A 14,564-nucleotide genomic window follows, 5' to 3' on the forward strand; every position below is an offset into this window, starting at 1 on the left:
GTCGAGTCTCAGCGTGGAGCATGAATGAGCATATATACGAGGCGAGTGATACATAAACCGCCAAGAGATCAACATAAAACCTGCGATAGGTGAGACCCAGATCGATATATTTGATAAACATACTAATATTTTGAAGAAGTCGTCTAAAGTAGAATTCTATTCCTTCATCGTCATCGTCGTGCTTTGCTTTTTTAGGCCCCCAAGTCATGGGTGATCAGGTCCATTTACTGCGACCTCATGCGGTCCCTGAGTTTGTGGCACCCGCCATGCCGGTATCATCGACACCGGTCACGGATATCAAGCGATAGATTCTGTTGATCTTAGCTTTGCTTCCTTCGCTATAATCAAGATGGATATAGTTCCTCTCTCGTGCTGCGTTTAAGGAATGCCTCAACGCTAAATATAATCTCCGTTAATCCTCGGAGTTTCAACACAAAACGTCCGCAGTTTCTATATGTTACTAAGTTGGATCGACAATATGCAACGGTCCAATTGTCTCATGAATTTCTGGTCCCGATGGTATCATTGGATAGTTCTATCATGATTGGACTTCTTGGAAGGAATACGGGAGCAATATCTCGCCACTGGTACTTTTATAGCCAAGTTTCAACATCTGCATGATGCTCCCGAGACTGTGGAAGGCCCCTGTAACATGCGGGGAAATTTCTTGGGATAGCCGCAATATGGCGTTTTCACCTTCTATGTGGATTTGGAAGTGCTCTAGGGCTTTGAAAGGTTCTGGCAGTTGGGTCTCTATTCTTCTGGTTGACACGACACGGGAAAGAGAAGGTGAATGTTCAACCATCTTTGCTTCAAATGATATGAACGTAAACAAAAAGGCCAAAGGCTCTCAAAGTGCGATTCATGCGTTGAGTCGAGGGAACGCAATGAATCCTTCGAGTAAGTGAACATAGGCTAACTAGTTGAGTAAAGACTCCAGCACCATGTTAGTGCATAAGCGAATATGTGCTCCTTGAGGAAAAGGAGGTTTCGCCGTCTATGACGCCCGAGACATCACTCGGTGTGCCTTTGTTTCGATGCAGTGGCGTGTACAGGATGTATTGTTATTGTTATGATCATCCATTGATGCCCAAGAGGCTGAAACGGGCAGGTGCAAGTCAAAGGCGCAGTCAACCCGAAGCGGACTAGCGCTCTTCCCTGTTTGTCGACCACCTTCCGCTGCAACATTCGACCCTTTCACTCTCTCTCCCATCCATTCCTCCTTAATCCACCCACCCAACGCTTCTTCAACTCCCAAGGAGCATCCGTGATTCATCATATCTACATATACACATCTATCTATCTATCGTCTCTGCGATTCTCCGTATCCCCGCGAGAGTTCAGCTTCAGGTCGATTCTCAAAGCGTTGCGATCTTTGGTGACGCAACCTCTTCCACTCGTCTCCACCAAGTGCTACGGTCGACGTGACCTTTCGTGAGATCTTTCAAATCTATCAAGACTCCTCACGTAGTCAACATGTCTGGCAAGCTCGACCAGTCTCTCGATGAGATCCTCAGCAGCCGTCGGCAGGGTAATGCTGGCCGCCGTAATGCGCGTCGTCGCAGTGGTGGCGCGAAGGCCGCTGCCAGCGCTGCTCCGGTCGGAGGAGTGAAGAAGAACACCAAGGGTGCGAAGCCAGCAGGAAAGGGTGCGCCCACTGGACCTGCAGGAGTATCTGGTGAGAGCAAGATCATGGTGAGCGGACTGGTAAGCTTTCTCCGTCCACTGTGTTGGGTTGTCTCTCATAACAAGGTATGCGGTACTAACTGTATAACTAGCCACCGGACGTGAATGAAGCCCAAATCAAGGTATGTTAATCGAGAGGCCTTCGCCTTGGGTTTCTATCGCCATATCTTTTTGAGATCTTCGAGGCGCGAGCGGTTGCATTCCGAGTTTCTCTATCTCGTCCACGACGCGGTCATACCGGTCGAAATTTTTCGGCGCAGACAGAGTGCTCCTTACCTACGTCCTTGCTCGCCCCTTAGCGGCTGATGCGGACTGTGGAAGTAGAGCCCTGTCGCTAGTCTTGCCATGCGCCATATCATTTGCTCGCTATCGGTTAGCAACGCTTGTGTGGTCGCTCTGCAGACTGTGCCATGAGAGTGTCGATTCAGACGTTCCCGGGTTCTTTTTTTGAACATTGGCTATGCGTTGTGATTTCGCATTCTGGCTTTTATGGGGCATCAGCGAGCGCATCAGTGAGCGCATCAGTGATTCAGCAGCATAGTTCATCTAGCCACGGAAGAAAGCCAACTCCAGAAGCGACTACGTCCTGCTTGCCCGCCTGCCCGACTATCGACTAGCCCACAGCTCAGTGCGGTCGCCTCCCGGAAACCTAAATGCCCTGAAAAACAATACGCATCTCTTGCGGCATGGGAAACATTCTGTGAGCCACTAGAAATCACAACTCGCTCTTTGTCTTCTCCTATGTCTGCGGCGGCCAGATACAAACAAATAAGCATGCGCGATGCTGTTTGAGAATCCTGGCCATGGTTTCCCGTATCACATAGCTATTATGCTATGTTGACAGAGTTTTTTACAACCACCGGATATCCACAAATTCGCTCCGTCCCTCATGCCTTGACTTGGATTATATCTCGCCGGAACTACCGTCCTCATGTCGATGCAACATTTCTTCAAACATCACTAACTACTAATGCTCGCTGTGTACTCGCTGATGCCCTTGGGATTTTCGAGTTCGGGACCGTTTTCGCGCGCGCATCCTAGCTGTCTCAGTGTCGAGTGCGACGGACGTGGAGTTTCCAATGGAAATACTGATTGTTATGTCGCTATCGTTATAGGAGTATTTCACAAAGTCAGCAGGCCCCGTCAAGCGGGTAATGGTGACCTACAACCAGAATGGCACGAGCCGAGGCATCGCTCAGGTGACATTCAGCAGACCGGACACTGCGGCGAAGGCCGCTAAGGAGTTGAACGGACTTCTCGTCGACAAGCGCCCGATGAGAGTATGCATCGCACTTTCTCATTCCATTTGATCACTCATGTCTAACTCTGTTATAGATCGAAGTTGTCCTCGACGCCACTCGCGCCCCAGAGATTCCTGCACCAAAGCCGCTCACTGAGCGTGTAGCGTATGTTTGCTGCTCCTCCAGCTTGCTTGTACTGGCTACTGACCTTTGCAGTCAACCCAAGGCCCAGCCTAAGCCAGCTACTGCGACCAAGGCCAATGGCACAGCTGCCCGCGGTCGTGGCCGTGCTCGTGGCCGTGGTCGTAAGCCCAACAACCGTCCGAAGCCGAAGTCCGTTGAGGAACTCGACGCGGAGATGGTGGATTACTTTGCCAGCACTGAGAATAGTGCCCCTGCTGCTGAAGGCGCCGCTCCTGCTGCCACCAATGGTGCTGCTGCGCAGCCAGCTACCAATGGTGATGACATGGTGGCTGAGATATCTGTAAGTCATTGCCGAAAGACGTAAAAGTTGAGCAGGAAGGACTAACTTATCGTAGTAAACGACCGGTTTTCATTGAATGCGCTTGAACCAGCCTCTCAGCTCTGGAAAGCGAGCATTGACTTACCTGTACTCTAAACCCCCATTTTGTCCGTACGACTTCAGACTTCGCAACCGTTGTCAGAAACTCTTATTGCAGTTGTTGTTGCTGGTCTTTTTATTACAACCCCTGCGTCTGTTATTTTTTACGGTTTAAGTTTATGCGCTCGGTTTCACGTTGCGGGTTTTCGGCTATTTGAAGGGATGGGACAAAGGGAGAATGTATGTACTTTTTCACCCGAACTCAGACCATGCTGCTCGTGTTGTAGTCGAGACGAATGCAGGTTTATCCCGATAATAAATCATGAATTTTGATGATACGATTAATATTCTGTCCGGTAAACATAATTGCGGCTATCCTCAGAGTGTCAGCGACTCTCCTAAACCATCCCGACAAGTCTGCAGGATGGTGGTGAACTGTCCTGGAAGAATGACACGGCAATATCTCTTTACAACTCCACACGGAAAGAACTCAGATGGTACTTCTCAGCTTGCCATCAAGTCCACGTCCCATTTGGCGGGCCAAAGTACCCTACTGTTGGCATCTCTTTCCATGGGAGGCCTTCTCCATCCGCTGTGTTGAGATAGACAGTGTTTCCCCACCAATCTGGGAATGAAGCACCCGGGTAACTGACGCAGAAAAAAATGACAATGCCAGATAAGGCCAGGCCGGTGTCGAGTGCGGCAGCAAGGACATAGTTATATTTCGTCCACCAGGCGAAGAATTTGCGCTTGATATAGTAGTTGAAGACGAAGTTGACAATGGCCCAACTGGAGTAATTGATTCCGGTTGCTGTGATATGATATTAGTGGTCACGTTTTGGTAAGTAGCGATGCGGGGAGAATGTGTACCTGGTGGCACGTTATAGGTTCCGACAAATATCAAGGGCCAATTGATCAGTTTGAGGAACGGACGTTTAGTATACTTATACAGAAGCCATGTGAAGACTGGGACGAGAGCACCGATCCAGAAGAAGTGCAAGAGAGATGAATATATCTTTCCAGCGGAATAGAGACGGCGCGGACCGACCAGACCCCAGACAACGGACGAGGAATATACGGTTCTGCCACCGGGACAGGAGAACCCGTCCGGCTGGTCAGAATCGCAGACATCGGGGATATGGCCCAGCATCCAGATCGTGACTCCCGCTTGGGTCAAAGCTCCAAGAATGGTTGCGAAACCCTGTGCGAAGAAGAGCGTTCGCGGTGGGATCTTGAGATAATGGCCCAGCTTCATGTCCATGGCGAAATAGACGCCTTGGCCTACTACGTCTTGCGACAGGACCTTGAAGATCATATTGGCGAGAGGCTTTCCTTCAAACATGTAACCGCCGATGAACTCGCTGAGTACGTTGATCTGGTTGGCATTGACGTTGGTGATTCCTTCAATGATACCGCATGGGATCATGTACAACGCTGGAATGACCAGGGCTAGGAAAACGCCGTATACAGGGAGCTTTGTCTCATACACTTCGACCATGGCAATTGCAATTGCGGTCATCATAACAATTATGGCAGCATACCAGTACCATGGCGTGCTCCTGTATCTTTTCATCAGTCGAGCGTGAATGTCGAGCTTGGTCCTGCCCTTCCAAGCATCTCTGATATCGTCATAATGCCAACAGGCGACGTGGGTAAGAGCAGCTGTGATAGATGCGAAGGATAAACCGTAGACGAATGCAAATGTCGCTGGTAGATATGGAGGCGAGTATCGCTTATACGCCTCGACGTCTAAAGAGTTGTCTGGGCCAACGACCCTGCTGGTATCATAGACTTGACCTGTTCTGTCATACACATCGGCCGTCATCAGTGGAAGGTAGGCTGTAAACCAGGTATTCGTGTAGTACAGAATCGGAGTGATGATCCAGAAGAACACCACGAATCCTGCGAAGACATTGAGAGCTGCCCAAGCAGGTGATAGCAACGGGTCAGTATTGTAGGCCACCATCGACCAGTCGAACGTGATGGGACTAAGTCCAAGTCCTGTCTGCATTCCGAAAAGGTGATTTACGATGAGGTTCTTTGGTGCTATCCAACACACCCAGGTAAAGTAGCTGAGCGCAGTGAAGATCAGACCCGGGAACCAGTACCATGCGAACGCCGCAATCGTAACGTAGAAGAAAAAGCGCAGACGTGAAACCTTCCAGCCATCAGCGACAGCATTTGCGCGCGAGTGGAGAGTTTCAAGCATCGCACAATTCGATAACACTGCTGGCCAGATTATACTAGCAGGCTCCACGAGCCATGGCGCTGCCAGTCCGGCAATACCAAAGCCCAGGAGCTGCGCGCATAACACAACCAAGACGGAGAATCCTGCCTTGAGTCCAAAGTTGTAGAACTTGGGTGAGGCGGCTTGGATGATTTGAGTGGCGTCCGCACTTCCATAACCGAAGGAGACATTGCTCATGATCGTTATAACAGCATGTTCCTTGATGTTGAAATGGCTATCTGGGTTTATGCACCATCGTCCCAAGGGACCAAGGTTGACAGTCCATTGTGGAAGAGTCTTTGCCAGAAATACACCGCAAGGGTACGCCAGAAGTTCTGCGACTAGGGCCACGATGTGTACGGATGGATAGCGCAAAGCGAAGAATTGATTAACTCCAGAACCGAGGATCGTGAATATTATTCCTAGCACCCACATGCGCAGAGTATTCACTGGCATGCCGGGGTCATCAACCTCCGGGACGACCGCCCGAACTAGAATTGTAGTTAGCGGGCATGCATATAGAGCAGATTACTAGAGCTTATACAGTACCTTCGGGATAGGGCGATCGATCAGATTCAATGTCGATCTTCGCATTCTCTTTCAACACCGTATTCAAATCAACGTCCAATTCCTCCAGTGCACCTTGTTCAACTTCCGTCTCCCCGCGAGTTGTCGCGGGCTTCACGACGGAGTCCATCTCTTTCTCTTTGGAAGCCATGATTGGCGATTCTGAACCTCAGATCCTTCTGTAGAGGATTGAGGTTTCTTCTATCGCTGATCAAGACCGCAAGAAGGTATGGACGAAGGAGCGGGGGATCGGCATGTTTTCCATTGTATACCAGCGTAGTATCTGGACATTGCATCGTTGATAGTATCCTTATCATTTATGCAGGTTAGTCTCTTTAGACTACCACATGGTAGTACTGTACCTACTTAGCACCGGGGACAATGCGCGACGAGAGAACGATAAGGACATGTTAGCTCGCCACTCAGGCAGATTTCTCTAGTGTTCCTCGCACAGGATTGCTAAAAGCGTCTTGCGCTAACTAGGTAGGTACTACCTATGGAATCAATGTGCTTTGACATGTTGTTTTCCAGGATGAAGCTACGAAGGGCCCGCCACACCCTTACTTTTATTGTACGGGCCGTCGGAGATGTGATCAAGGACAGTGTTTCTTATCTTCTCCACTTTCTGAGACATCAATACTCGGGGTATAGAGTATGATGATACTAAGAATAAGAACAAGAGACTATATGCCTTCTTTAACTGTCAATCTAAAAAACAATAATTGAAAGAACTCCAACGTGTGATCTTTCTAACCCCGGATTACACTGTTTCAAGCACACGTACTATCTCAAGCGTGGGTGTTAGACAAGATGCTGTCGGTTTCTCCGATGAATTTGGAAACTCGACGGGCGGGTCGACCCCGCAAAATCGCGATAAGAGGCAATATAGATGAAAACATCATTATGTTCGGAATCTGAATATAGAAAGAGAAATCTGTATCACCTTAGAAGCATTCGTTCCAGATAAGGGTTTCTGGAATACCCATGTGAGATCAAGGAACGATATCATTTCGCTTTGAGCCGCTTTAGACAAAAGAAGAAGGTCTAAGCTATTAGGCCGAACTGCTTATCTTTTCCTCCTGTGCTATCTTTCTAACAGGGCATCATCCGTGATCGAGGGCGACTCCTCAGTACATACCTACGGGGACTCCATTTTCCTTCCACACCCTAGCATCCTTCATCACAAATTGCACCCTCCGTAGAGCCCCAATATCAGTTCTAAGATCCCCGTCCAAAGCAATAATATCCGCGGCAACCCCTTTCTCGAACCAACCGAACCTTCTTCCACACATATCCCCTCCGCAAGCTTCCCAACCGTGCAATGTGCTAGCAGTTAAGACTTCTTCAATTGGGATCCCTGCCTCCGTCATAAGCTCCATCTCTCTGGCATTGTCGCCATGGGAGAATGCCCCAGTATCACCTCCGCAGGCTAGTTTAACCCCAGCCTCCCATGCCTCTTTCGTGTGTGCGAGAATTTCTTCTATGCGCTCAGGAAGTTGCTGCTCGAAAACAGCTAACGTAGGAACGAAAATTGTCCCTGCTTCTTTCATTGCCTGCAGCGCTTCACGGGACGGCTCATATCCATGTTCAATGGTAGTGACACCAGCCTTGGCAGCCATAATCACAGCCTTCGCTGAAGATGCATGAGCGGCAACTGGACAGTTTGAATTTCGTGCTTCCGCAACAATTGTGTCCATTTCTTCCTGTGTGAAGAGAACAATGTCCGGGTTCCGATCAGTAGGCGGAAATTGGATTGGACAAGCACCTGGCCAGTTCGCAGGTGGGAATCGTAGTTGTCTCTTTCGGTAGTCTGCGTAAAACTTCACGATATCTGCACCTGCTCCAATGCGCCGTCGAACAGCTGCCCTGACTCCGTCTATGCCATCTGCAACGTCAGAGATAGACGGAACAACCGTCCCGCCAAGGCGATTCTCCTGTCTAATAGCATAACCACCCGATGAGGCGATCGTTTCTGTAGCGACAATGAGCCTCGGGCCAGGAGTCAGTGCACGGTTGATCGCGTCGCGGACATTAACATCTGCATCCTGCAAGCCCTCAGTGCCCAGGTCTCTATAAGTCGTGTAGCCAGCTAAAAGAGCTGTCCGGCAATGGTTCACGGCTCTGATGGTCCGTTCTATCAAACTCTCATCGCGCATCTGGTTCAGAGCTGGTGTTTCCTTGTAGGAATGGAGGAATATGTGGGTGTGGGCATCTACCAAACCGGGCAGGACCAGAAGACCGCGCAAGTCGATATCTTCCGCAGGTAAAATTTGCCCGTCAGTAGCGGAACGCTTGTATACGTCGACAATGAGTCCAGTGCTTCGGTCTGCGACTATTGTCAAGTCTTTGATGAACTCTTTCTTTTTAGGGTCGAAGAGAATAGAGGTATGGATCTTGACTCTCCGTGGGGAGTGTTGCGGGTGCCGTATATTCATCTTAGCGGGGATATTAGTAGTCATTCTCTGTTCTGCTCAGTGATATTTGTGTCCAATTTCAGGTTGGTTTGTCAAATGTGATCGTAGATCAATCGTTGTAAGCACCCCTCCACTTCGTGGTCTAACAGTAGATCTACGAGTACAGTAAGCTCTGAACTTAAAGTAACCAACCGACTCGCTTAACACGTCCAAATTAGTGTCAAGTCTGCTCTAAGTATTTGGAACCAATCAATATGCCTAAATGCATTCCAAGTCTATCCAATAGACGCAATTAACGTGCCAGACGTTTATACGTAGAAGGTTTATTAATCGACAATACCCTCATCACCAGACTCGTCATCGCTCATTCCAACACCAGGGTCCATGTCTTCGCCATCATAATAATGCTCACCAGCGCTCTCTGCATGGTTCAGGGTGGAAGGAAATGGATCACACTGAATATCTTCTGCCTGCTCCTGTGTCTTTCTCGTTGAAAAGAATGGATGGCCCTCGTCAAGTGGAAGGCCCTGGCACAGGAATCCCATCGGGGTATGGGAGATGTTTTGGCCAGAACGACGAAGAACAGACCATTCCTGGATAAATTCGAGTAACGTTCCAATTTTAGTCCGTTGAGACTGAAAGCGATCCAGTAGACTTGTGTACTCTGAAAAGTCGAAGTATAACCTTCCTGCCAATATACCAATCTCGACAGGAAGCCATGGTGGTGGGGTCCATTCGACAGGGAGACTCGGGATAGAGTAGTAGGCGAGACGGTTAAAGTGCTGCATTCTCTTGGTAACAGGCGCCGCATAGAGGATAAGATGCACAGGCAGGTCTGGGTCTCTCCAGAAAATTTGAATCAGCTGTTCAACCTCTTCGGGAATTATCACAATGGCGTCCTCCGTGCGCCTACTATACAATATCCAGTTGACAGGACGCTAAGCAGGTAGGCGGGAAACCGTTAGCCGAGTAAGCAGAAACTAGTATGAAACAGAAACTTACAATGTAATTATCATGCGTCTCCCCTGCCCCTGAGTCGAGTTTCACTGTCCTCGTGAATTCCAGCGAAACATGGAGGTGAGGCATGAAGCTGAAAACGTCTATTCCATGCTTCAGGGCCAGCTGCGTTGATGAAAGTATCCTCGAGGCTTTCATATAATGACCACCTGTTTTCAATTGGCCAGTTTTCACAAAGTCAAGGATCGATTTGTGTAGACCGGGCCATTCGAGAGGGGTCATGGGACGTGGCCGTTGCACTTCTCTTTCTTCAACTTCGTTGGCCACCTCGCGCTCCTGTTCCACCTCCTCCAATGCCGATGTTGCGAAGCTAGAATCAGCATATGACTTTCCATAAGTCTTATTGAGCTCTTGCATGCATTCAACTAGCTTTCTTTCAGTAATCAGGAAAGCATCAGCTCTTAAAGATGCTGATGGGCTCCGGGGAGCATACATCTTCTCCAAAGCCTGTTGTTCTGATTGGCGCAAGTTCTCTATATATGCATTTCGGTGAGCTGTATTTTCCAGAAAGTTCTCATAGCGTCTCGCAGCTTGCATTCGGCGACAGAAATCAGAACCTTGCGCATAATATAGAGGCTGCAAGTCCCTAATATTGTCACATGTTTGAGTCAGAAGCCAGACTATCACGTCATATGAATCAATATAGCCTGTTCTGCCTTTTTGACGCATATCAAGAATACTTTGATGTACTTCAGGTGGAGCGATGAAGGTTATTGATTGTGTTGTTCCTAACTGCCGTAATCTCATTGCAGCTGCAGAAGAAGTATTAGAACTGGGGAACAACTGAATATAGAATTAGAGCAAAATAAATGCGTACCTTGCACTGTGTGATCCTTGGTCTGGTTCAGTCCCAGAGTCAATGCACCTCTAGCTGCAGGCGGTAACTTGAGATCAGTGCCTTGAGTATGTGCCTCATCAAGATAGACCAAACAATTCTCTAGGTTATCCGCAAGCGGACTTGAAACGAGGGGTACAGTCTTTCCAATTCTGTACTGCACCCAAGCTTTATTGTCTAAGCCAAAATATACTGCGGCCTGCGCAGTTTCATCTTCCTGGAGCCATTTTTGGGCAAGTGTCCGATTGTCCATCTCCAATATGAATGCCCCACTATCAATAAGAATACGGATGTTTCTTTCTTTGAGACGGTGGAGTAGATCTAGTTCAGTGATACGTCTGTTGTTTGAGTCCGCTGCCAATATACACTGCCGGTTCCTCTTCTGTAAAAGATAGGTGAGAACTTCAGCATTTGTGTGCAATAGACTCGGGAGATCTCGCTGCTGGATGGTAAGAGGAAGCAGCCTTCGATTGTCATTTGTGCCGCTAAACCCAGCTGTGACTCCAGGGATATCCCCAGTATCATCACTAGACGGTGAGGTCTGACTGTCATTGTACAAAGGAATATCCCAACCCGACATCTGTAATTTAGTTCTGAACTGCTTTGCGTGTAGGGGGAAGACGACATTTCCCAGGAAATGGTTGATAACGATGACTGAGAATCGCAGGTGCCGCCACATGTCTTGAATCTGCCATCTGTCGTCAATATTGATCATGTTCCAATGACGAAGCGCCTCGGGAAGAGAAGTTGACGCCTGAATCCAGCTATCATATTCGCTAGCAGGGTCGTCGGACTCTAGGATAATCTCCAGGCTCTGTCGAAGCTGATCCTGGCTGAGACCTTGATAGTAAAATGAGAGACAAGTCAGCAGAATGGCTACGTCTGGGTGGCCCCACTCTGCTCGATCTGACGGAACTCCTTTGGCATGGAATGGGACTGCTATGGGATCTCGCCGTGGATGGAGGCCATACTGTACGTTCCATCTTCTTTTTAGGCACAAAATGAGAATGCCACGCGCAAGTAATCCCCGTAACAGATAGATCTTCTTACGCACTGGTGGCTTGTCTGGAAGGATATGAGAAATGCATTCCTCAATAGGCGAATCGACGTCTTCGCAGGATATGAAAGCTTTTATGGCGTCGCTCTCTTCACTTGAGAAGTGGTGCATTGGCAGTATCTGACCAGAGCAGATATCATCCACTATCTTCCGTACTAGAAGCACTTCTGCGTCCTTCCTCAGAAAGTAGGCCAGTGGGAAGCCTGTCAGCGAACGCTCCACGATATCAATACTCTGTGGAAAGTCTCGAGCAAGAAGCCGGGCATGGTGTGCGACAAGATTCAAGACGACCATCGCTACTTCCCACCGGTCAGGATGCCCATCAACCATCAGCTGCGTGCCACTGGGGTAGATGAGCTGCGTCCTAACAGCCAACGTGAAATCGCACTCGTCTAGAACGTCACGACAAACGTTGTTCATCCAGTTCTGAGTTTTCACCATTTGAAAAGCTTCATTGATTCTGGAATCCGATATTTTCTGGATGCCGCTGAGCTTGAAAGACAGAACATGTTCTGGAATGCCCAATATTATCCCAGAGCTTTTGATCGTTTCATCATGTAGCTTTCGGTATATATCAATGACACTATCGGTTGTTTCAGTCTTCCTCGAAAATGGAATATGAGTTATTTGTCTCCCAATGAGGCCTCCAAGCCGGGTCTGAAGGATTTCTGCGGTCTGAGATAGCAGAGCCTTGGGAACTAGAAGCCTTGCGAGCCTTTCCCCATCTGCAAGCACGGATGCGACCATCGGCATTATAACGGAGGTTTTCCCTTGCCCCATATTCATTTGCAAGACAGAATTGGACCCTGACGTGGGAGATATGATTTCCAGGGCGACAGTAGCTTGCTCCTCGCGAATTTGAAAGTTGGAATCGATCTCCAATAGTAGCCAGTCGGGGTAAGTCGATGGGTGCCAGTTGATATGGCCGCGGTTCTTGTACTCCTGGTGCAACGTTCGATCATTCTTCCTGAGAGCTCCTTTCATGCGAATCAGCTGCTGGAGCTTTACAATCTCTAACCCATATGAGATCAAAGACTCCCTCATGTTTAGCCCAAATTGCAGTTGGGGAGTCGATCGGAGCTGTTCTAGGATAGGAACAGGTGTCACGCATAGCCACAGATTGGATTGTGACGACCAATGGAACCTCGAATCATTCCTTGACAATGCCTCCGTGATGGCGTGGTAATGATTATTGACAACGGAGCGGGCTTTCTCGATTTCGTTGTTGAGGTAGACTGTCCCCTTAAGAAAGGCGATCTGGAAACTAGGTTCGTCTTCTGGCACAGCCTCTATTGCCTTCAATGCATTGATGCTCTCCTTCAGATCCTGTCCGTATCTTGACTTCACTGGACAACCTGAGGAGGTCATGCTGTCTATGATTTCTTCGAGCTCCCGTACTTCTTCCGCCGTCTCCGCCTTTGGTCTCAGAGTAACCGAACACGTAGATCTAACTGCATTCTCTTTAATCCATTTCCTAACGTTTTCCATGTCGTATGGTTCGCATATTCTGGGGCCATTCTTTTGCACAAGGCTCTCTGCCAGTTGAGTTGCATAGTATTTGTGCCTTGAGGCTGTTCCAAACAATTCAGGATCACCCAAAGTCGGGGGCGAATCAGCAGCAGGCCTGGGATTCCAATGTTTGCTGAGGACCACCTGGATCTCATTGATATGTTTGGATAGTTGCAGGCTCCTATACAATCGCGACCATTCAGGGACAATGGCATGTAGAGCCTGATGAACATCGAGATACCTCGACTCAAACCCGTCGACAGACAGCTCCTCGCGTGGCCATTGGTTGAGCAGAAACGTAGAAAACCTCTTACACTCTAACATGCACTTTTCGTCGTGTTGCTTCTTCTTGAAGTCAATTTGGCGAATCTCTTCCAGCGTTCTCGGTTCCCCTTCCTCGCGCTCGGACGCATGTAGTTCGCTATATTCAACATACATCATCTTTGACACGCTTTCGCAGTACCGGTGTATTGATCCGACTGCCATTTGTCTCAAGTAGCGTCATCAAAAACTTTGTTATTATTGCAGGGTCAGTCGTATCTCGAGTTTCGGTGAATTCTGCCCCAGCCTTCATCGTTTTGGCGGCGAACTCGTCTATAGGCTCGACGCTCGCCTGCTCGATAAACCTAACTAGGTTGTGTTGAAAGGTGGTATTGGCAAATTCGCTTCTGTCAAGGCTCACTGCCATTCCTGGGAAGTCCCATTGCAGAGCGCCCTTGGCTGCGAGTGCTTCTCTGGCCGTGGCTGAGGTTTCGAATGCTTCGAATATGATGGTGTCGTCATTGTCACTGCGTTTGATATGTCAGGAGACTCCTGGAGTGAAAAGGTTTAGAAAAATGAGGGATAAATGACAACTTACCAAGGCATCCGTATGAGAATACAGGCATTCTGCTGCTCCACGTAAACGATGATAGCGTTGCCAGATCGCAGCTTTTTAAACTCTTCTACCAGGGCCTCTTTATCGAGATATCCGGCGACGTTCACAGAGCGGCATGTATTCAGCCCCAGAAGCCCCCTTGAGCACTTTTATTACGTGCAGTACCCGGTCTAACAGACCTGATTGCACATCTTCGGTTGCACCTTCAGGGTCTGCTCTACCCGGAAGCTTTGGTGGAAACACGACGTGATTGAATATCAAAGATAAGATATGAGGAACCTCTGGTGTTTCCATGGCTTGAAATCTTTCCCCTTGATGGATAAGTGAATGGGATCGAGTCAGTAGAGCTAGAAGAGCCGTGAAAACTTCGTAGAAATGAACGTAAACTCAGCAGGTGAAGATTAATGTCAAGTCAAATAGAGCAGAGTCACCGTTCCCTCTCTAACGCCCTGTGTCTGAGACACCAGTTTCCGCAGATATTCTTTGTCTCTAGCAGGTGACGATGGCATGCGTACTGTCCTTTGTTGGATGCACTGAGATAGAACTGGGATCGAGAGCTGGCTCGACAAAGC

The 14,564-nt window shown here is 48.7% G+C and overlaps 4 protein-coding genes across 4 annotated transcripts; 1 reads left to right on the forward strand and 3 right to left on the reverse strand.

Annotated features, from left to right (window-relative positions):
• Positions 1-1,208: 1,208 nt before the first annotated feature.
• C8Q69DRAFT_306922 (RNA annealing protein Yra1) lies at positions 1,209-3,754 on the forward strand. Its single transcript, XM_028627211.1, has 6 exons — positions 1,209-1,707; positions 1,779-1,808; positions 2,802-2,966; positions 3,022-3,092; positions 3,144-3,411; positions 3,467-3,754. Exons 1-6 carry the CDS (start codon positions 1,477-1,479, stop codon positions 3,467-3,469), a joined length of 768 nt encoding a protein of 255 aa, XP_028483501.1. The 5' UTR covers positions 1,209-1,476; the 3' UTR covers positions 3,470-3,754.
• Positions 3,713-6,619, reverse strand: C8Q69DRAFT_306982 (small oligopeptide transporter, OPT family). The gene is made up of 3 exons (XM_028627212.1): positions 6,266-6,619; positions 4,360-6,207; positions 3,713-4,300 (listed from the first exon to the last, which is right to left on the reverse strand). The coding sequence occupies exons 1-3, from the start codon at positions 6,432-6,434 to the stop codon at positions 4,005-4,007; spliced, it is 2,313 nt and encodes a 770-aa protein (XP_028483502.1). The 5' UTR covers positions 6,435-6,619; the 3' UTR covers positions 3,713-4,004.
• A 395-nt stretch (positions 6,620-7,014) lies between these two features.
• Positions 7,015-8,976, reverse strand: C8Q69DRAFT_471734 (hypothetical protein). The gene has a single exon (XM_028630936.1). The coding sequence runs from the start codon at positions 8,740-8,742 to the stop codon at positions 7,411-7,413; it is 1,332 nt and encodes a 443-aa protein (XP_028483503.1). The 5' UTR covers positions 8,743-8,976; the 3' UTR covers positions 7,015-7,410.
• Positions 8,956-12,295, reverse strand: C8Q69DRAFT_471736 (hypothetical protein). Its single transcript, XM_028630937.1, has 3 exons — positions 10,532-12,295; positions 9,700-10,466; positions 8,956-9,635 (listed from the first exon to the last, which is right to left on the reverse strand). The coding sequence occupies exons 1-3, from the start codon at positions 12,045-12,047 to the stop codon at positions 9,024-9,026; spliced, it is 2,895 nt and encodes a 964-aa protein (XP_028483504.1). The 5' UTR covers positions 12,048-12,295; the 3' UTR covers positions 8,956-9,023.
• Between the last annotated feature and the right edge of the window lie 2,269 nt (positions 12,296-14,564).

This window comes from Paecilomyces variotii (genome assembly GCF_004022145.1).
Source record: "Paecilomyces variotii strain CBS 101075 chromosome Unknown C8Q69scaffold_8, whole genome shotgun sequence".
Taxonomy (NCBI): domain Eukaryota; kingdom Fungi; phylum Ascomycota; class Eurotiomycetes; order Eurotiales; family Thermoascaceae; genus Paecilomyces; species Paecilomyces variotii.